Genomic DNA, 22,702 nt, shown 5'->3' with positions numbered 1-22,702 from the left:
ATTCTAATATTAAAGTATCAACATTGACTCGAAAACAAATTCTGCTTTGGGCGCGGGACTCTAGTCACATAACCCTCCAAAAGAGTTACCATGAGCAAGTTACCTTATGAAAGAGTTTTCTGCTAAGAAAAATATTTTTTTAAATACATGATATTTAGTTTGGCCCAAAAAAATGCATGATATTTAGTAAGGTTAAAAATGGAAGCCAAAGCAATATTTGGACATTTTTTTATTGATGCAACCAACCTTTTTTCTTCTTCTTTTTTTTTAATTCAGTGAATACTCAAAAAGACCTCTACTAAAGAATCGATAATTTTAGCGGAACCGCCTCGGTCCTCGAGAGCTTGTCCCCGTGTCATGCAGTGCAGTCACGATATTATTAAGGCTCTCGTCCTCCCTTGACTTTCTGTTTCTAGTTTCTGGGCATTAGCCCAACTTCCTCACCAAAAACGAAACCGATAGTGTTTTTTCTTCTGTTTTTTTTTGGGGGGGGGGGGGGGTGGGTGAGGCTAATTTTGATTATAAAAGTACGATAGACAATAAAGATGGGAAAAAGACAGAAAAATGCACCTCCAACTCCAAAAGCCCAGAAACGTCCGCCCAATTCCACAAATCCCATTTTGGTACCAAGAGACCAAATTGGGATTATTATGTGAAAGGAAAAGACCACATTGCCCTTCATTTTAAATATTATTTTTAAAATATCACAGCCCTTACTGGCCGGCCGGTCACCGGACCTCCGGCAGCGGCGGTCACCGGAGCTCCGGTGACCAGTCGACAATTGGTCACCGGAGCTCCGGCGGTCGGAATTTTTTTTTTGAAAATTTTTACAACTTCAATATAACGGTTAACAACTTTTGTAATGTTATTCACAACTTCAGTATAACAATTAACAACAGCTTTTCTGGAAAATTCAACAAACTCCGGCGACCGGAAACAATTATTTTGAAAATTTTTACAACTTTAATATAACCGTTAACAACTTTTGTAATGCCATTTACAACTTCAATATAGCAATTAATAACAGCTTTTTTGGGAAATTCAACAAACTTCGGCGACCGGAAATAATTTTTTTGAAAATTTTTACAACTTCAATATAACCGTTAACAACTTTTGTAACCCTATTAACAACTTCAGTATAGCGGTTAATAACTTCAGTATAGCGGTTGAAAAAACCTGTTGTTAACCGTTATACTGAAATTGTTAATAGGGTTACAAAAGTTGTTAACCGCTATACTGAAGTTGTAAAAATTTTCAAAAAAATTGTTTCCGGTCGCCGGAGTTTGTTGAATTTCTCAGAAAAGCTGTTGTTAATTGCTATATTGAAGTTGTGAATGGCATTACAAAAGTTGTTAACGGTTATATTGGAGTTGTAAAATTTTTCAACTTCAGTATAACGTTCACAATTACGTTTTTTTGAAAAATTTTACAACTCCAATATAACCGTTAACAACTTTGATATAGCAGTTAACAACAAGTTTTTAAATTCAAAAAGTGACATTTTTATAACTTCAGTAATGCCTTTAACAAACTCAAAAACCTGTTGTTAACCGCTATACTGAAGTTGTTAATAGGGTTACAAAAGTTGTTAACCGCTATACTGAAGTTGTAAAAATTTTCAAAAAAATTGTTTCCAGTTGCCAGAGTTTGTTGAATTTCCCAGAAAAGCTGTTGTTAATTGCTATATTGAAGTTGTGAATGACATTACAAAAGTTGTTAACGGTTATATTGGAGTTGTAAAAATTTTCAACTTCAGTATAACGTTCACAATTACGTTTTTTTGAAAATTTTACAACTCTAATATAACGGTTAACAACTTTGATATAACAGTTAACAACAAGTTTTTAAATTCAAAAAGTGACATTTTTATAACTTCAGTAATGCCTTTAACAAACTCAAAAACCTGTTGTTAACCGCTATACTGAAGTTGTTAATAGAGTTACAAAAGTTGTTAACCACTATATTGAAGTTGTAAAAATTTTCAAAAAAATTGTTTTCGGTCGCTTGAGTTTGTTGTTGTTAACCGCTATAATGAAGTTGTTAATAGGGTTACAAAAGTTGTTAACCGCTATACTGAAGTTGTAAAAATTTTCAAAAAAATTATTTCCGGTCGCCGGAGTTTGTTGAATTTCCCAAAAAAGCTGTTATTAATTACTATATTGAAGTTGTAAATGGCATTACAAAAGTTGTTAACGGTTATATTAAAGTTGTAAAAATTTTCAAAATAATTGTTTCCGGTCGCCGGAGTTTGTTGAATTTTCCAGAAAAGCTGTTGTTAATTGTTATACTGAAGTTGTGAATAACATTACAAAAGTTGTTAACCGTTATATTGAAGTTGTAAAAATTTTCAAAAAAAAAAATTCCGACCGCCGGAGCTCCGGTGACCAATTGTCGACTGGTCACCGGAGCTCCGGTGACCGCCGCTGCCGGAGGTCCGGTGACCGGCCGGCCAGTAAGGGCTGTGATATTTTAAAAATAATATTTAAAATGAAGGGCAATGTGGTCTTTTCCTTTCACATAATAATCCCAATTTGGTCTCTTGGTACCAAAATGGGATTTGTGGAATTGGGCGGACGTTTCTGGGCTTTTGGAGTTGGATGTGCATTTTTCTGTCTTTTTCCCATAAAGATAGAGCCAAAGAATTTGCAGAACAAATGAAAATAATAAGGTACTACACGTGCCAGTTTTCGCAGTGACAAGCTTTCTTTCATCGCTAAATTATGGCCAAATGCAGACGCTTTTTACACCACATACCAGAACTCCAGAACAAGAGGAAAAAGAAAGTTTGGTTTAGCTGCTTCATCACACAAAGGTCAGGCGACACGTTAGATCAGCTGCCTAATACTGAATCCTCAGCCAGGAAAACATTGCAAATCTGTCCAGGGCCATTCAACTTAAGGAATATCACCAAACAACCACCACAGCCTGCTTATTAGATTATATAGACGAACAGGCTTTCAGACAACCGTCTACCCCTGGTCAAATCACCCGAATCCCATATGTGGCCACAAATGCTTGGGTAACCATGCGTCACTCCCAATATCACCCTTTGTTCATGTTTCAACTTTTGAGAAAATCCTTCAATGAAAAAGGTGGGGGCCCATCCTGCGGTGTGTAAGTTGAGAAGAAAATAAGGTTATCCGCCGGTAAGGTGTTACCACTTGCATCTCTCATATGAGTATTGTGCTCAAATAGATATCAAATAGTTCCGCAGTTCGAAAGAAATATGGGTCCAAACTAACTACGAATGCCACGCCATGAGAAATTAGCCAGGAATACGATCATTTAAAATCTCGAACCAAAGAAACAGGAATTGCCCATTACCTTTCCAGCCTCTTGACTTAAGCACTGCCTAACTACTGTAGCTTGTTGTATAAGCCTCTCCATTGCCGTGTAGCTGGGAAGGTTTGAGTGTTCTGGCAAATACCATTATCCACAAATTTTTTTTCAAAAGAAAAAAGTGAGAAATCAACACGATACACCATATATTTGGAAGGGCAGAAATGAAATATTGAATTTTGAAGCTAAATAATATGGTATATCCATGGAATAAAAGAACCATACTACCAAATAAGAAATCAAGTAACCAACCAAGAATAGCTCGATTTAAACTATCTGCAACCTGCTGCCGATACTCTAAGCTAAGCAGATGAAACATTGGGGATCTCTCTGGCTCTTTATAAGCGAGAAGGGCCATAAAGTCCTGTATAATAGGCAACCGAATGGTTAGGTATCAAATTAAATCTGAAGTAAATTAATGATTTAGTCTATAAAAGAATGAGTCTCCTTTCACTTTGATCCCCACAAGATAAAATGTCTCAATTTGGTCTTCCAAAGACAAAGGATCTCAATTTAGGGAACACCCTCAGTGGCGACATGTGAGGGCTAAACAATATACTTAGCCATGAGACTTTCCACTCTAGAGCAGGATAATGACATAAAGGAGACTCCTCTTCTACCACAAAACGAAAATGAACACCTTACTAAGCGTAATTGCCAAATGGTACCAACAAAAGGAAATTTCAATCAAAATGATCCTCCCTAATGTAAAAGCAGGACCGCACAAGACTACTGAGTAATAAACTTGACCATGTGTCTTCAACCCTCAAACCAACGCTGTCTATGTATCAAAAATTTTAGCACATCAAGGACTCACATATGCTTCTCAGTCCCACATATGTTTGAGAGACTTAATCTCCAAAGGACCCACATTTTTTTTGGCTTTTTTTTTTTTTTTGGGGGGGGGGGGTGTGGTTTCAAAGATTAATCATACACATGCCTCAAGCTTTTCCATGTACTTCTGCTCCTTCCCAAAAGGGCTCAGCTGGCTCTGAGCAAACTCCAAAGCTTCTGTGCTGCCAATAAAATGAGATTTAATGAAAGCAGATAGTATGTAAAATGTTCTTTTTAAAGCAAAATTAGACTAGGCTCACCATTTCCTAGAACGGACAAGCTCAACAAAATGAAGGCTTAAAAGATCAAACCGTAAGTCCTTATTCTTCTCAAGAATATCCTGTGCCAGCTGTTCAGTCAGCTCAATGGCCTTTAGTGCATTTCCGTCTAATGCAAAGTGAAAAATTCCTGAATAAAAATCATTAAAATTACCATTAAAAGGCCCTCACAATCTACATTAGACTGCAAAGATAAAAATAATTAAATTCATCAAATATTATGCATATTGCCCAACACCTTGTGACTGGAAGGTAGGAAAGTAAATGGTCAAGACAAAGCCACTTGATAAGAAAAAAAAATCAACAAAAGAAGTATAATCACAACCCAGAGGCTTGAGACAAAACTCAGCTGCCATTTTCAAAGAGGGACAGGTGTTTCAAGATTAGTTGAAGAGAAAACAATGGCTCAACATCCTTCCAACTGAAGTCAAGCAGTCCGATGGTTATGTTGTATATGGCAAAATGGAATATGTTGTATAAGGCAAAATGGAAATAAGACACCAAGCAATTCCAAAGTCATTGATCAACCTTCGCCTGAGAAAGACAACAATGAACCTACTTTTTCTTTTTTCCATGTCTTCTAAATAATCTGCAGGTTGCTTCATTCCAGTGCAAGCAATAAATGACTCCACTGATTCTTTGTAGCAATTATGGATAAGATACGACAGAACTATGTTTTGGATGTCATTATCATTTATAGCCTGTCAATCCATTAACCACAAAAATCAAAATAAGAAATCGGTGAGATGAATTATGACAAGGGAGTCAATATAGCCACAAAATCATGCTAGTAGACAGTATCCTGATAGAAGGCACAAAAGCAAGCTTGTAACCAAGAAGTATTAGAGAGTATTTTTACCGTATGGGATCCATTCAGCCTAATTAACAATAACATAAAGATTAAAATAAAGTGCAACCCCCAATACTAGAAAGGCAATAGTCAAAATTAGACCAATTCTGGGGTCATGAGAGTAGGGAAAAGACAACTGCGTCTCCAGTAACAACAAAGAATGAAGCCCAGTGAAGCCAACCAAGTAACCAACTAGAATTATCCGGGGAAAAAAAAATATATTCAGAGAATAACATACCACTCAACTACAGCATCTTCCAAACAAAACAATTCTGCAATACATGCAATGAACTTTGAAGCAGACTCTAATCAACATACAGATCCTAAAGTTGACCTTATGTTTAGGAAAGAATTACGGAATCCTGCCTTGTGGTTTGGCTCAATTTCGATTGCAGTATTTATGGCATTCTCATCTCAATATTTACGGTTCAATAGATGAGGTAAAAATTATAGCTATCTTCTATTTCCCATGTAATCTTCAATGTTTGAATCTAGGTAAGTTTAACCTTCATACAGAAAACAGACGTCTTACAGTCAACAGTAATAATAAAATAATGCCTTCAAAGTTAACAGCAGACAGCAACCATAAAAAGGAAATTGGCATTGATTTCATACATATAAAACCGGCAAAACACGTACTATTAAGCACATATAAACAGTCCACAATATCAAGGGGTTTCAAGATTCTAGCCGATGTAAAAGTAGCGTCGGAAATAGGCTTTGATGGTAACAAAAGAGAGAATACGGAACAAAGATTACTCGGTTGGATAAGACCTCAAAATGTAATACCAGAAAGACAGGAGTCATGAAGGGGCAATAAGGAAGCAGAAGCATACGAGGTTTTCGTATTGGCGGGGATCGACGTCCATGACAAATAGCGAGCAGTTTCCGGGCGTCGACGGGGGTGGGTTCAGGATACTCGAATGCGGGAGGGAAACAATGAATCCTTGCACTTTGTGTTCAAGTGAAGACGAAAAGCGAGTAAGCAGGAGGTGGTTGGGCTGAGATTAACCCGACTTGCGGAGTCGACCCGATCCGTCCGGCGGGGCCTGGTCTGCGGCTGAAACTGCCAGAAGAGAGCGATCCAATTCACACCGCCTCCGACTCTGACGTCGGGAAACACGTGCCTCGCCTTGTCTGACTTTCTCCTGGTGCGCGGAAAAGGCTTCTTGTAATTATTACGTCCTCTACGATATACTTTCTTTAACAGAAATAATTTGCATACACGCATATTAAAAAGCTAATATGTGATTGAAACCGGAAAAAAAAAAAGAAGAAGAAGCTAATATGTGAAGATGACACTGATAATTTAACAAGATGAAAATACTCAAATAGGAAGTTATTATTTGTCTAGTTTCAGGTGTAGACTTAGAAGTCAACGGAAGTTATATGTATATGTGCTTATACCTTCTAATCTGTTATTATCAATGTGGTTGTGGATATTGTTTTTGGTATAACATATTCGGTAACCAGATGGCTAATTCAGGTGATCGAATTCAATCCGATGTTGGGAGGGGGGTTTTAATGTGATTTTTTTGTATCAGTTTAAAATATCAAAATTCCTTAAAAATATTAAATTTTCTCCCATCAACTTAACCATCACTGCTACATTCAAAGAAGATAATTCAAGATATTACCTTCAAGTCTTCAACTCACCATGACACCGGGTCTATTAATAATTATTTTTTGATTTTTAGACCACTCTATCTTTGTGGCATGAGGAACGGGGATCCACGTACCAGGCTGACCTCCAGCCCAGATTCATGCTGTTTATACATGTGGGTTGGGATTTAAGAAATTTAAAGTATAATTATTATCTCAAAAAATATTGTCTAACTTAACTCGGTCTATAGGTAGGATTAATGAGGTGTTTAGATTGAAATCAAATCATAATTTTAGAAGTGATTTTACGATGTACAGAACAAATATGTGGAAGAATTTTTTTGATTTGTCAAAAAATACTTTTAAAATACACTTATGTTTAAATTTTTAAACACGAGTTTTTAGAATTAAGGTCCTTTTTAAAATTTTTGCTCTGGAAACATGATTCTAGCGGAATCGGGTTATGCTTGTCGGAATGAAAAATAGAGACGTTGAATCAAAAACAAAAAATAAAGACGCGACGTCTGAATATAATTCTCAAACTAAATTAAACTGAATTGTAGCGTGTAGGATCCGATTCGCAGAGTTATAAAATCAAACTGCTCTATATTAAAACGTATAAAAATGGATATGCAGATTGTTTGAAGGTTCGCGTGAGGCTAACTTAGCTACATTTTGGTATGATGTATTTGCCTTTTTATTCCCAATGGAGTACACTCATAAGGATTTCATTGCCCATCCAAAGGATCAAGGCAATACCCAAACAAACAAGTGAAACTAAACTGTTAAGCAAACACCTTTAAAGAACCTCTAGACATGGATACCCGAAGCCATACTCCTCCTAACACAACTCCCACCGCCTGTCAAATTTTGGAAGCTTCGATACGCTCAGATCAAGGGCGCAACAAGAAATTATGACCCCTCGTCAATAGTTTAGTTGAACTCCAAGTTTGGCAACCTCGCTAACAAAGCCACAAAATTTTAAGAAGGCCATCCAGGCAACCATAATTCAAGACAACTTACATTCATTAACAGCAACTTAAGGTAATGTTAGCACAAAAAATCCAAGGCTGTTCAACACCAGCTCAGGGAAATGGTCAGCTGAAGATATCAGTCACGGAAAACACAAGATATCAGTTGATGTTACGGGCCTGTCTAGGATCCACGAGTGACATAAGAAATAGCAATAGAATAGGAGAATGTGGATCCACAGGATATGTGATCTCAGAGGCTAGTTAAATAAAAAACACGATCTTAAGAGGTAAGACTCGTCATAAATGGCAATATGAAGAGAAAGGAAGTGCCGTAGCAGAGAAAGTGTATCACTATTGTGGAAGCTATAAATAGGGACACAGTTTTGTTCTCGCAATTTACTGTGTCTCAATTCAGTACTTGTACATTTTATTGAAGTCAAGCAGCTCCTCCCATTACAAACTATGTGTCCTTCTTATTTACACTCGTTCAAACGTCTATTTTAGGCTTAACTTTGTTTAAGACATAACAGCATGACAATTCCGAACATCAATATGGCTAGGACCACTGGACTAGTTAGCTGACAAACTTTTATTCAAATACACCACTAAGTCGAAATATTAACTAGGTGCATGTCCAATCTTATTCACAGGTCATCGGGGCAAAAAGTAATTAATAACAAGGTAATAAGGAAAGAGAATCTCAAATTAGGTGTCTGCTCATCTTGTAAAGAATGTGCAGAAATCTGTGCTTTCCCGAAGCAACAACAAACATACAGGCAATGTTTTCAGCAAGTAGAATTAGGAAAGGCAGGAACAAAAATGATGGTAATATCCTGGGCAATTGATAAATACATGCAACTGCACACAAGCCAAAAAGCCACTACTTAGCCACAACAACTTGAAATATATATTCTCGAGTCTATTCTTAACCACTTTTTTGTTTCGTTTTAAGGAAAGCTACCCCATCACGCCGTGCTTTCGGATCTCAAAAAGGAATCAGAAGTCAGAAACACAAAGGAAATGTGTTGCAGAGGTCATGCTACGAGTCTGATAAACAAGTTCAACTGGCATTTCAAATAATGCAACTATTCATCAAATACTCATGAGTCACTTCTTAGTTCTTATTTATCCTTAATTGAGTTTCGATACTAGAAATGGTTATCAATAAACGGCAAATATGCCAATTGAATACAGCAAAACCGCCCAAGACATCACTGCTGTTTTCAAGTCAGAAGGATCCGTGACCACAAAACCAAAATGAAGACCCACTTGGTAACGACAATACTTCTTTTTTCCCAAATCGTATCGTGTATACAGGCTGCATTATCACAAAATCAAATAATAGGCAACTACAGGCTACGATTAAGATCAAGCATGTTCAATTACACACCAAAATTTACAACTTTCCCAAACCCTGCCAGTGTAATTACAAAAGAGCCAGAGTACGGAAAATTACCTCCTCGTTGCTCCTCAGTATGCTTCATTGAGCGAATTTACTATTCACTTTCCTCCTCTGTTTTGAAATTTCAACCTCTACTAAGAAGAAGGAAAGACGTCCTTAACAGCTGAGGCAGCAGTCAAGTAATTAAGCGTGTTTCTTAAGGTTTCCTTCTCCCTCTTCAATCTTGTGGCAGTGTCCTCCAATTCAAGCAAAGCTTGCTGCTCTCTTGGCGCGCCCTCGAATGTGCTGCCTACAAAGAAAGAAAAAGGCGTGGGAAAGAGGTTCCTTCTCAAATCCCCCACTTCCTTCTCCGGTTTTCCCCCCAGTCGATTGGATAAACGTATGACATCTTTCATATAGGTCTCCACCTCAGTGGCCAAACCGTCAAGGTCCTCTTCGCCATTCGCAGACGGCCTATCCTCGAGCCAGGTCACTTGAGCGACCAGGTAGGGCTTGGTGCGGACAAGGTTGGTGACGCGGAACCGCTCTTGGCCTTTACAGATTAAGAAGAAACGGTCATCGACGAGGCGCTCGTGCTTAATGACTTCACCGACGCAGCCAACGTCGGCTGTGCCGGAAAGAGCGTCGGAGTAGATAACCCCGAAACGAAGATCGGTCTGAAGGAGAGTGTGCATCATTATGCGGTAACGGAACTCAAAGATCTGCAAAGGAAGGATAGCGCCGGGGAAGAGAACAAGGGGAAGAGGGAAAAGAGGGAGTTCCACCACGTCGTCTGATTTGGGGGAGTTGGTGTGGTGCTTCTCCGAGAAAGATGAGGAAGAACAGCGGAGGGAATCATGCCGCCGGCGGCGACGGAAGTGGGGGAGGCGGCAGCGAAGAAGAGGCCGTGAAGGGAAATGAAGATTAGGATTGGAAGAGTAGGCAAGTTTATTGGGGTTCAAGGACGAGGAAGATGAAGCAGAGGGGATGAGTTGGGGGAATGCCATTTGCGTCATTCCAAGTAGAGAGGGAAGGCGTTTATGGGGTTTGTTTCTTTATGGTGGGGTGAAGAGAGAAAGGATTATGTGGAAGACGTGAGCTTGTTATTGCGGGGATTCCTCTCAGCTGTGTATGGAGACTGTGATTTTCCACTCATATCTGTCTGAATCCAATTTCTGCTTTTCGATCATCCTTACAGATTTTTAAAAATCTCGTGGCTTGACGCCTTAGCCCATTCTCTGTGGACGATAAGGTGAGAAGAAGTGAGACGAGTGTGCCTACATGCGGTCATGGGCTTTCCACGTGCCGTCAAGCTCTAAATCACTTCCTAATCCTTTCTTTTATTTTCCGAAGGAAATCTTGAAATTTCTTTTTAAAAAATTCTACCATGAAAAAAATAATGAGATGGCAAGGGCGACAATGACTCCTTCAATCATTGTCATGGACCAAAAACAAAAATCTCGAGCCGTCGAAAGAGAAGGGAGAGCCAATGGGGGGCTATTTTTGGGGCCACCTAAGATGAATGGGGTGCTCTTTTACCTTGCTTTTGAAAGTAACTTGGAATAGGAATTAGGAAAGACAGCCAGACATTTTATGCTTGTTTTACAAAAGTTGAGCTAGTAATGGATGGACTCAACGGTTTGAAGAAGGAAGCATTGGTCTCCCGCTCCTAGTCTTGTCGGGAACTGGGATGCCATATGCGTAATGGAACTTAAAGCATACAAGGAATAAGTACGTAATCCCGAAATTCCTAGAGCATCCTTGGTTTTCCATTTTAAGTGATGTTCCCCGCAGGAATTCGAGCATCAATCCTCTCTTTTGAAGCAGACTGCGGACCCTGTCGATCATTATCATACTTCCATTCCTGTTTCTGAGTCAATATACAAACTGCATATATTCTTGTTTCCATTAAAGCGTCCGAACTAATCAAAGTCAAATCGCCAAACAACCAATCGCTCAGTTTTTCAGAGTCTGAATCCTAATGAATTTGCATGAATGAACTCTTCTTAACAATGTTAATTGAAAGTAAAGTATAACATTCTCCCAGAGATGGCAACTCTATCAAATGCTCTTCATTCTTCTAAGAATAAAACTCAAAGCGGTCTTGTAGATTTAGCCATCTCATACAACATCGCAGATTCAGCTATTTAGGGGCCATTTCATATTTTGCATTGAGTCTGCTAGCTAACAACTGCCAAGTCAAACAGGCTTAAATTCACTGCATGCTAAAAACCACTCCTTTACAACGAATCAATCACAATGAACCAAGAATTTTCACAGGGAGGCAATGTACTTCTGCTTGCTCATGCTCCCCCCCCCCCCTCAATTCTTTGATTTGGGTTCAGCAACTGCAGGTGTATTCAAGGTTCGCTTTACAAGAGATATTTTCCAAGGATTCCCACCTAATTCTTCAAAAATAACTATCAAGTTGTTGGTTGGCTTTAACCAGGATCTGGGAACGTGATACCTGCAAAATTGCATTCATCCACAAAATCAAATGGGAAATATCTACTCATCTGCTAACAAGCATAGAAGGAGATTATTAGATCCATAACAGAGGAGATAAGAGAGTAATGCCCAAAATTGAAACTTAGAGAACAGATCAGTAAGAGTACCATCGTTGGGTGGGTTTTCCACAACCAAGTTGGCAATTATCAGGCCGGAAAGTGCCAGAATAGGAGCAAGAGTTGCAGTCACCTTTTGCATAAGCCAACCAATACCTTCCTATGCTCTCACCGTTGATCCACACTTGACCCTTTCCCATGCTGCCCATGTCCAAGGCCAATGCTTCATCTCCTTCCGGTGCGTCAAAATAGGCCTGCAATGTTTCAACTTTACTGTTAATCACCTTTTGCAATGTTTCTTGTTGCAGCCCAATAATTTTCCTTACCTTGTGCCATTTAAGTTGCTGCTGGCTTTGGGCAGCTAGTGACTCTTGTACCCAGTCAACAGATGAAACCCCATTAGGAGATACCAAATTCATAGCCTCTCCTTTAAGCCCAATCTGTTCAACAATATGCCATGATTATTAAAATGAAATACTTTAATTGAAGCCTGCATAATCAATATAATGTTTCTTTACGCATGGGACCTGGTAAGACCATTGTTGCCAAGTTAAATCTTTGGTTCCCTTGTCAAGACCCTGAATCAAAACTGGGCCATTGATCCCTGTCTTCCATGTTTCAAAATGAAGACCGACATTCTTCCAACAGAGACAGAAAAAGGGAAGAAGTCAGTGGCTAACAATGCTATGTGTAAACTCCACCCTGATTCTCACAAAAGCAAGACATTGGCTTTGTACTGATTACTAACCGGTAATCCAACAGCTACGCTGAGAAGAGCGATTTTATTAGTTCCAGGGCGTAGATTGACCGGACCATTAAATTTGCAACTAGTTTGTTCCCTTGTCCCAAAAGCAGACCCTGCAAAAGACGTTGCCTAAGATATTTCTTGACTTTGATATATTGATTTAATGTGCGAAGATCACAACTACCGGGTTAAACTTAAACTACTTACCTGAAAATTGCCCATTAACGAACACATGGACGGCATGGCCTGACGACTGAACGATGATACTGGGTTTCTGTCCTCCTCGAAGAAATGATTCGGAAGAGCTAATGTCCACACTGTGACATGTAAACCGGAAAACAACTAAGTTTATGACGTATTAGTATTGTGATGCCCGTATTAGTCCTGTGCCTCGTGTTGTGCGTCCATGCCTCCTAGCTTTCCTATTCTCAACAAAATGACTAACACTTAGGCAGTAAGATTTATGCAGATTATGGAGTTCCTCACCTAGTAATGTACCATAGATAGTCGCTAGTATCTCTGGTAACGTTTATTTGTTCCAAGAGTCCGGCCGCTGTAATCCCTGAAATTTCAGCCGGAGAAGAAAGATCTTCATCATAGGTCTCCCATGAGAACAACTTTGAATTCGTAGGCACCATTTGCGCTTGTGATGTTTGAACTCTAACCTTTATGAAAAAACATGGCAGTGTACTCAGCAACTTGACATAATAGAGTGTGCTGATAAGACTTGTTTCGTGCGGAATCAAGATGGCACAAGACCCTTGAAATGTACTTACATTTGCCGTGTTAAATACTTCTTTTCTGCAATCAGGGAGAATGCTTATAGACCAACGAGGCAAATCATAGTGATTGTTATTAAATGTCACTCTAGCTGAAGACTTGGAATGATAGTTTGCCAGAAAAGCTGCACATGCTCCCGTCCCTGAAGAGAATACATGAGCCTGGAATTTCCAGGAGATCCGTGTCATTCACAAGTAAGGTTGGTTTGCCTATGATTTTTGTAACTAGAAAAAGGTAATGTAATGCTTCACATCACAGACAATAGACCTGCTGATACGTTCCTAGTGAAGTAGTAGTAGGATCCGAAGACACCAAGGCAGGTTCACATTGCTTGATGGCTTGGTGAAGCTCCTTTAAATGACTATATTTAGGTTCCCTGATCAAGCCTATCATGCAAAAATTACTCAACTCTTACTAGTCAAATATAAGAGTACATAGTTTTAAGGGTGTAGTTAGATGCCTAAAAGAAAACTGCCAGAGAAACAAAAACAATCATAAACTCTTCCCGTAATTTTTTTAAAATATTCAAGAAAAATCTTCTCACCATATTCATCAATTGGAGCATCATAATCATAACTTGTAGAGATGAACGGGCCTCCAGCAGAGCGTCCAAAATTAGTTCCTCCATGATACTGTATTTCGTCATTAATCACATAGGTGAAACTCAATTATTTTGTTTTGAAGTTTGCAACAGTAGAGTACAGATACATCATGAGTACCCGTTGATTTTTCATTATGACCAGGGCACATTACGTTTTGATAAATAGCAGTTCATGAGAGGGGACCAACCATGTAGTAATTGACAAGTGAGCCACCCTTTTGTATGAATCGAGCAACTGCAAATGCTAGATCTTCAACTGGTCGTTGATGACTTGGCCCACCAAATTCTGTGAACCTAATGAACATGGGGAAAGCAGGAAGGATAAAAGAAAAATCAAATCTGAGGATTGAAAGAACCGAACTTACAGTTATTCGAGTAGCTTCAAATGTGATATTAAACTTACCAGCCACTCCAAGTCTCGGTCCACAGGGTGGGCTTGTACGGTTTATTAGGAGAGAAATAATCACAGTAAAAACCGTTGCACGTATTTATCTGTCATGAAGAATTAAATGGATCAAATTAAGCAGCCGGTGAAAATAGAATAAAGATGAACTAAAAGAAATTCTATATGTAAAGGTGGGTGAGGCAAATGAGAGGGCTTACCACGGGATCTGGGGCGTCATCTTCCTTGCACATCACCCATGGAACACCCGTATCCAATTTAACTGCCATATTTGCAGCCCAATTTACGTATGCACGACCAGAAGCTCCCAGCTCCCTGCTTTCTGGTCCATACTCGTTCTCAATCTATCAAGCAATAGAGATAAAAAATTATATATATATATATATATAGGAAACTAGGTTACTTATATATGAAGTACAAGATTTCAGTCAGGAAGCGGTATTTGGCAGACAATAGTTGAATAAAGACTTGAGTTACGTAGTTTATTGTAGGAGCCACATATACCTGAGAAAGAATGATTGGGCCCCCCTGAGATTGATATAGCTTTTCATTTTTCATCATCTGGACAATTTTCTGGGTGAAGCCACGCATTGCCGCCTAAGAGATTAAGACAAAGTAAGACAATCGAAGGGTCAGGTAAGTGGGAGAGGAGGGAGAAACAGGATGTGAATGGAATTAGATTTCAACCTTGAAAGGCCCATTGTCTGTTCTGAAGCTGATGCCTGGAACATACTTCAACCATACAGGAAATCCTCTACACATACAAACAATGCGAATCACTAACAATATTCATACCACAGAACTAAACAAGAAATTGAAAGGTTGAAAGTGTGTGTACCCATAGTTCCACTCGGCGCACACATAAGGCCCGATGCGAAGATGAACATAAAGCCCCACCTTCTGCACTGTCTTAATGAACTGCACCAAATCGTATCTCCCTTCAAAGTTGTACTGCAAACCCACAGCAGAAAAATAAGAAAAAACTCAAAAGTGCATGGTAAAAGAAAATGTTTGGTTTGATTTAATTCGAGAAATGAACTGCAAAGAGAAGAAAATGAATTGAATCAGCGTGCAGAGGAGAACCTTGCCAGGAGATGGTTCGTGGACATTCCAGAAGACATAAGTGTCAATGACATCTAGGCCTCCATCTTTAGCCTTCTGAATAAGATTCTCCCACATCTACGGTACCGCGCATTTCAGACATAAAAAGCTCATTGACGCCATTATCAACAAATGAGAGATACAAATTCGACGAGAGCAAGTAAAAAGAAGGCATACTTGTGGAGTGCTTCTGGGATAGTGAATGGAACCAGAGATGAGAATTTTCCTTTGACCATTGATGATGATGGCCTTTCTATCATAAGTTACGCTGCAATGGGTCAGTTCAGAACACAAAAACAAGGTCGTGAAGAACAATATGAGCAGCTTTGGAGTCAAGATGCTTTGAATGCTCTCCATATCTCTGAGCTAATTGGAGGGAACTTTGAAAAGATAACTCAGGGAGGCGCAATGTGGTGTTCTTTCTGCCTCTGCTTTAATATTCAGCAAACACAACCACTGTGTTTGTTATGTGTGTTATTATTCTTTGGCTAACCACTCTGCTCTCACCACATATATTTAGTTTTTTTTAGGGTAATAATGTATTTGGGTTTGGTAACAATTATTAGAAAATAGCGGCATTGTCAGACGAGGGAGGGGCATTCTGCGGGCAACGAACACTTTCGTGAGGTTAAGAAGTACAAAGTAAATATTGCTCGTCCCATGAAACTCTGTTGCGGGCTTGAATTTATTTTGAGAATATCTAAAGCAGCAGCTGCAGAAGTCCGGTCCCCCATTTCTTATAAGCCAAAAGAAGCAAAATATCCTGTCGGGTGACAAAATTTGATGACCGCGGCATCAATATCTGAAGGAAGTTATTAACATTAACAGTATGCTTCCTTTGGCCAAAAAAAAAACAGTATGCTTTCATATGGAGGAATGGATAATTTGAAATGCCAGGCACTTGTTGTGTAATGTCAGTCGGAATGGGGTGGTTGAACATGGATAGTTAAAGCACCTGAATGAAATGATACAAAAGATCATAAAGAAACTTTAGTTTTTTTTTTTAAATAATGGGGGTAGGGACTAATTTTCATAAATGTTGAGCAATGATACCACTTGGACCCGCTTTGCAACTTACTTTGTTGTGATGTGCCACTCTTGCTTCAACATCACAATGCCATCATTAAAGCTTAAACTTATTGTTACCAGCTATGGCAAAACAAGTTTTTCCACACGGCATCATATATTTGTAATCGCCTTCTTACCCTTCTAAGCTTTCTGCATATGTATAACTAGATTTGACGTGTTAGTACATGTACATATGTTTTGGGAAAAAGAAAATGCTCGTATTTGAAACAGAAGCCTTGTTGTGGGGAAGGCCCCACGCACAAATAATAGAACTACGTGAGGGGGACTCCAGCACAAAGCCAGCCTCTCCATTCCATTTGTCTTTTGTGACCTGTGCTGTGAGGGAATCCGACCTAATGTTTGGCTGTTTCTCTTCTCTTTTGTTTTTACTTCCTGTCGCCATATGCTCCTACTCCTGGCCTTTCTTTCTATTTTCTCCTCGTAAAATAAATAAATGAAAAGAAGGAAGTTTTTGCTTAATGTCAAATTATTTCAGCATTTTTTTAAGAAAAAATCACAAAAAAGGACAGCTGTAATTAAAAATTGCACACAAAGACCCTTTTATAAAAATTATTGTCAGAACACGTACTAATTATAACGGGTTTTTATTTATAATTTTTTTATTTTGACGGTTTTTTTTTTTACGATTTTCTCTTTTTTTAATATCTTTTTATTTTTTCTAAGATCATCAATCCGTACGTAAAACTCATAAACAAATATATTGTTCATAAATTATGAATATTTTATCTTGAGCTTTCATTTGATGCAACACACGCACAATTCACGAAGAGTAATCATGTTATGTACTGTCTCCTCTATTTCTTAATATAAGAGTTGATTTAACTTTTATTTTGATTTTAAGTATAAGATTTTAATTTATTTTGTTTTTCATATTTATCTATTTTTTTAAAGATAATCTTTGTAATAATAATAGTTCTAACCAGTAAATTTGATTAGCAAAGATATTTTAGAAAATACAATACTTATTTATTATAAATAACTTACTTAACCAATTTATTTAATCTACTCAAATTGTTAACTAGTTGTTATATTAAAAATCAGAGATATTATTAATGATGAATTATAAATATTATAAGGATGACTTGTTTAAAACACTTGATGATGTGCAGGGTTCATACTATTATTCAATCACACGGGACGGGCATGGAGGCAGAGGGACGGTGGGTTAGAGTTGATGGTTTATCTTATTAATGCACTGTTACGTTGAATATCTGCGCTCTTACTTCACCTTCAACTCCACGGGGGGAACAAACAGAAGAAAGCAAGGGTACATGGACGCTCAAATATAATCTTTCAAGTCTGGGAACTGGCATGTTATAGTTTGTGCGAGTATGTTGATTTAGTACAATGTGGTTAGTTTTTTAATTAATACGTATTTCAAAAAATGATCGGCTCATCGATGCTCGGTCCTCGTTACTCGAGAGTTCAAACCTGATGAGGGAGACTCCGTAACGTCGCCGTTTGTCGGCGAGGGGTACCCACGGGCTACTGCTTGGACAGAATGGAGCATGTCCGTTTATGTCGGCAGGCACTGCGCTGTGAGATTAGATTATATGAGGGAGGCCCCATCTCAGTCGCTGCTGCCGCGCATTACATGCAATGCAAATGTGTTTGTCTGAGAAAGTCAGATTTATTATCATCTTTTGTCTAAATTATCCTCTTGACTGTGATTTCAAAAGATTCTTATCAAAAGATAATTTCAATGCATGTCGTTAGAGAAATTAGTTTGAGACCTAAGTTTGTTATAATTAACGAATTTAACTAATTTTCTTAAAATAGTAATTGCAGGTGTTAAGTATTTCTTCAAATAGTTATTCTAATCAATACACTTGATTAGCAAGGATATCTTAAGAAAGATAATACATAATTATTATAAATAATTAGTTTAATTAATTTTTTTAATTTATTTAGATTAATTAATTATTTCTTAGTATTAGTATTAAGGATGGGAGGCACTAATCGTTTAGACTTTAGCGACTTCATGTTTAGACTCGTCTCGGGTGTCCCTCTCTCCGTTGAACAGCGGGGATGCCTCATAGGGTTGAAAAGGGCTGGGGGCGGCGGGCATAAAACGATTATCATCCAGCTACACTCTCTGGAAGCGATACAAGGATAGATAGAAGCGAGGTACGGGATATGCACGATGACCATGCTTTAATCAGAGAAATTCTCCAGATGCTAGAAGCGTCCCTGGCCAGTAGAAGTTAAAACCGGTAATATAAGTTGAGCCCGCAGATTCAACCCGCCAACCCGCCAACAAGTGACGGGTTGGGTTGATAAAAATTGGTACCATTTTAAAATGAAAGTTTTGAATCCATAACCGTCAAGCCCAAACCTGCGACGGGGCTAACCCACAGGGTTAGCGGGCCAACCCGTTTAACCTTTTTTTTTTTTTTTTTTTTGCAAATTTTTCCCTTTGCCTCTCAGTATCTACACTCTCGGCCCAGTCCACAGTCCAACAGTAAGCAGTCAATGTCAAACAGTCTAACACGGCAACACCAACACGATCCCATTTTCACATTTTGCTTGCGTATCGCACTCCTCCCAAACTCCCAACTCTCCCAGACCTAGTCTCCCAGTCACCCTCGACCAGTCCTAACTCCCAAGTCCCAACTCCCAAGCCCCAAGCTCTCCGCTCTCTATCTCTGCTTTGCGTCTTTGCCCTGGCTCATGAGTGATGATTGAACACTTGATAGCTGATACTTGATAGTGATTTGTGTAGTGACATTGTGTTTGTAACTTTGTAGTAGTGTTAATTTGGATTTATGTTTTAATTTGAGGTGTTTGTTAAATTATTAAAGACATATCATGTTCATTTAATCATATGTTTAATATTTTGATATATTTGAAACTTGAAACTTAAAACTTTAGATGGATTCCATGTTTTATTTATGATAATTTCTATTTGCATGTTTTATTTTACGTATTTAGGAATTTGAGTAGGTTTTATTAAAAAAAAGTAAAAAAAAATACAAAATTTGGTGGGTTGGTGGGCCTAACCCGCCGACCCACCTTGGCGGGCTGGGTTGAAAAAATTCCAGCCCGTCAGAAAACGGTTCTAAAAAACCTAACCCGTCAAGCTTTAGGCCAGCCACGGGTCAACCCATAATTAGCGGGTTGGCCCATATTACCGGCTCTACCCCAAATCATATTTGATAACATTACTTTATCTGGTATTGATAAGTCTAAATTTACAAATGATAACAAATTTTTATTAACATTTCTTGTTTGGTATTTACAAAATTTTAACTTTTTTTTTTTTGTTACTGTCCCGAATAAACAAGAGTCCCATGCGAGAAATAACACATTTTTCACGGGCTGGTTCTATAAAGCGAGAAACAGGGAGTATGAGTGCGTACTGCGTGATAAGATAATATATACACAAAATAAAGACCAATCAAACGAATGAACAATAGCTTAAGCCTTTGGTTTACTCCAGTATATAGGCTCCTCCTTGACAAATTGGCTCGTTTCCCTCACTTCTTCGTTCTTCCGTGCAAAATGCGGTTAAAATCGCTTGATAATTTTCATGTTATCAATAATTAATGAATATTATAATAGTATTCTGCTGAAAGAAATTATTATAATACTACGAAATTATTTTTATTAAAACATTTAACGTGAAAATCAAAGTCTGATGGTAGTATATTTCTTCACAGTTTGAAGGAAAAAAAGCTATAATTATGAAGGATTATAAAATAAATTTTATATTTAAAACATAGGAGAGTAACGCATGAGGGGCGTACGGGTAGCAATTGAGAGGATGCCGCCGGGCCAGCACCCATTCTTCAGTTGGGCCGATGACGTGTTTTGACGTGGGCAAGTTCTTTAAACAATAAAATAATTACTTCAACAACTTCTAGCTACAAATAAATATATCTGAAGGAAGCCAAAGCGTCAGGGGATGTAGCTCAGATGGTAGAGCGCTCGCTTAGCATGCGAGAGGTACGGGGATCGATACCCCGCATCTCCATCTTGATCCTTCGAAGAAACTTTTGTGTGGGGCCCATAATTCCTGACCTTCTGGCTGGCTTCATATTTATAGCCTAGTTTTGTCTTTGAAGGCCCAAAAGTTCTGGGTTTTAACTTTTCCATTTCGGACCAGCCAGGGGTTATGAGTTGGACCAAAATGAAAACTGAGAGGGAGAGATATCGGCCTAACTTTTGGATCAAGAGAATTACTTTATTCTCACAAAATCCACAAATGGCTCTTATTTCCCGAGACCCTTCTATTCTATGTAAATGTAATTTCATACTCAGCTATCACCTTTACTTTAATTTTTTGAAAAATCTTAATCCCTTGGGAACTAGTCACCAAAGCTTAATTGATTTGTTACATTATCGATGATTGATAATTGGTTTTGCATAAATTTAAATTCAAATCACATAAAACACCCTAACTTTTAAGTTCAGCGTACATGAATTCTTTAATTTTTATAATTTGATAACGAATCGTCCTTAATCTTTACATTTATATGGATAACATTCTCATTAATTTGCCTGCCATTTCACTAACATAGTGAGATGCATGCACTCGCTAGTCATTACCACATTCCCTCTAATTGTTTTTTTTTTTTTTTGCATGTGTAAATTATTAAATAATAGTTGCCAAAAAAATAATAGATAAATTAATGGCAATGAAATTAATTGCAAATTTTTTTAAAAAAGAAAAAGCAAAAGATTTTTTCCCCAAGATTTAAAAGTCGCAGATCTTCCTGATTGTGCAGTTATAAATACTAAGGCGTGCATTAAATAGTCCTCCAAATCTACGTCTTCAAATATTTATACACAGTTTCTTCTTTATCCCCCCCCCCACACCAAAAATAGATCAAAGACACCTTTGAGTTAACTGTTGCTTTAAGATTAATGAGTTGAACTTCATCAGTTGATTTCATATAACGATTTTAAGAGTGAAGTGGACCTGTCATCCGGTAGAATTTCACTAAGTAAATGCTAAATCTAAAATTTGAGCATCTATATATAGTTTAGAAAACAAACCCTCTTTAGTTACGACTTACGAGCTACACTACTGACCCCTTTCTGTGGGCAACTAGCTAGAATAATCCCTTGTGGTTCTCCTTTTTCATAACTAATTCGGCAAAGCAGATTTGATCCTTATATTGCATCTTCCCGAAGAATGTGATTCCTTCACCGGTTCGTCTTTTATCATAATTAAACTACTGGACAACGAGATGAGAGAGATGTTACCTGTGTGGTTAAAAAAATCTGAAAAAACGGCAACAATTAATTAACGACAAGAAGGCACGCTTGAAACTGAGCTGTAAATTTCATAAAAAGCATAAAAAGGATGATCTCGTATACTCTCTATATATTCGGGTGTCACCATGAGTATTTTGCGTAGCCTAGGTGGCCAGATCTCGAATCACTTTCTACCGTAACCTGTCGCGTAGAGAGAAAAAGACGAGGTACGTGATATAGGCAAACCTTAATAAACAATTGAAAAATTCAGAAGTGGAAGAATCTAATCTCAGTACTTACGATGAAAGAGACATATAAATATGATTCATTCTGCCTCTTGTCCTCTGGAACATCAACGTCTGCACTTGCCGCTTCAAAGTGACGTTGTACCCTCCATCCTGCTTTGCACTACGAAAGGGAAAAATGCAAAAGGGAGGGTCCTTGTAAAATGCAAAGATCGAATAGGTTCTAACTAAAAAGAAAGACAGTGAAAGGAGCACGATGGTGATGGAATGGAAAAGATTCGCGAGTCCATTAAGGCAATCAGCAGTACAAGTACCACCTTTAAGGCCAACACAAATATTGTAACACTCATTAGTCAGAGAGAGAACAACAAAAGTACCCATTCAAATCTTGTTCTCGTGCAACTGACCCAATGCCCCTCCTATATAAACAAATCCTTTAGAGTACGCAGACAGATTCTCTCTCCCGCTTTTGAGCAAACGTACTCCACTGGTTAAAGAGATTCGAAATAAATAAAACAAGCTTCTGATCTTAAAAAAGCCCATCGATTCGAATTCTGCTGGCTGCTTAGGGAGCCTGACGAAGAACGAACGAGGCCCTTTAATCGCTCTTGCGCAGAAAGTATGTCTTCCAACAAGCACATAGAACCTTGCACCGTTTATATAATCATCATCATGCTCGTATTATATACAGATGCTCTTCTTTCTTCCGTCTAGCTT

General features: G+C 38.3%; 3 protein-coding genes, 1 long non-coding RNA gene and 1 other non-coding gene across 7 annotated transcripts; 1 reads left to right on the top strand and 4 right to left on the bottom strand.

Annotated features, from left to right (window-relative positions):
• Positions 1-2,629: 2,629 nt before the first annotated feature.
• Positions 2,630-6,449, bottom strand: LOC114723336 (glucose-induced degradation protein 8 homolog). 2 transcript variants are annotated; one of them, XM_028909541.1, is made up of 7 exons: positions 6,138-6,449; positions 5,011-5,152; positions 4,434-4,581; positions 4,280-4,355; positions 3,592-3,703; positions 3,325-3,416; positions 2,630-3,105 (listed from the first exon to the last, which is right to left on the bottom strand). In XM_028909541.1, exons 1-7 carry the CDS (start codon positions 6,168-6,170, stop codon positions 3,061-3,063), a joined length of 648 nt encoding a protein of 215 aa, XP_028765374.1. In that variant the 5' UTR covers positions 6,171-6,449; the 3' UTR covers positions 2,630-3,060. The 2 variants fall into 2 exon arrangements, with proteins under 2 accessions (XP_028765374.1, XP_028765367.1); XM_028909534.1 differs by lacking the exon at positions 2,630-3,105 and having other exon boundaries at positions 3,330-3,703.
• On the bottom strand, positions 2,630-22,651 carry LOC114723352 (uncharacterized). Its single transcript, XR_003738228.1, has 3 exons — positions 22,639-22,651; positions 20,399-20,400; positions 2,630-2,928 (listed from the first exon to the last, which is right to left on the bottom strand). It is a non-coding gene; the product is annotated as an uncharacterized LOC114723352 (long non-coding RNA).
• Positions 7,717-10,604, bottom strand: LOC114723320 (lon protease 2). Of its 2 annotated transcripts, none has more exons than XM_028909517.1 (2): positions 9,334-10,604; positions 7,717-7,865 (listed from the first exon to the last, which is right to left on the bottom strand). In XM_028909517.1, the coding sequence occupies exon 1, from the start codon at positions 10,272-10,274 to the stop codon at positions 9,414-9,416; it is 861 nt and encodes a 286-aa protein (XP_028765350.1). In that variant the 5' UTR covers positions 10,275-10,604; the 3' UTR covers positions 7,717-7,865; positions 9,334-9,413. The 2 variants fall into 2 exon arrangements, with proteins under 2 accessions (XP_028765350.1, XP_028765357.1); XM_028909524.1 differs by lacking the exon at positions 7,717-7,865 and adding an exon at positions 8,248-8,735.
• LOC114723310 (beta-galactosidase 5) lies at positions 11,198-16,023 on the bottom strand. Its single transcript, XM_028909508.1, has 18 exons — positions 15,630-16,023; positions 15,435-15,530; positions 15,190-15,302; positions 15,039-15,105; positions 14,856-14,948; positions 14,552-14,695; positions 14,352-14,440; positions 14,137-14,242; positions 13,892-13,979; positions 13,615-13,733; positions 13,344-13,508; positions 13,054-13,232; positions 12,775-12,884; positions 12,571-12,680; positions 12,350-12,460; positions 12,149-12,262; positions 11,874-12,076; positions 11,198-11,725 (listed from the first exon to the last, which is right to left on the bottom strand). Exons 1-18 carry the CDS (start codon positions 15,807-15,809, stop codon positions 11,581-11,583), a joined length of 2,232 nt encoding a protein of 743 aa, XP_028765341.1. The 5' UTR covers positions 15,810-16,023; the 3' UTR covers positions 11,198-11,580.
• Positions 20,442-20,514, top strand: TRNAA-AGC (transfer RNA alanine (anticodon AGC)). The gene has a single exon. It is a non-coding gene; the product is annotated as a tRNA-Ala (tRNA).
• Positions 22,652-22,702: the final 51 nt, after the last annotated feature.

The sequence above is a fragment of the Neltuma alba genome, unplaced genomic scaffold, assembly GCF_004799145.2.
Source record: "Neltuma alba isolate B1F8T4 unplaced genomic scaffold, ASM479914v2 tig00002374_pilon, whole genome shotgun sequence".
NCBI lineage: Eukaryota > Viridiplantae > Streptophyta > Magnoliopsida > Fabales > Fabaceae > Neltuma > Neltuma alba.
This window is presented reverse-complemented; position numbering and strand designations above follow the sequence as displayed.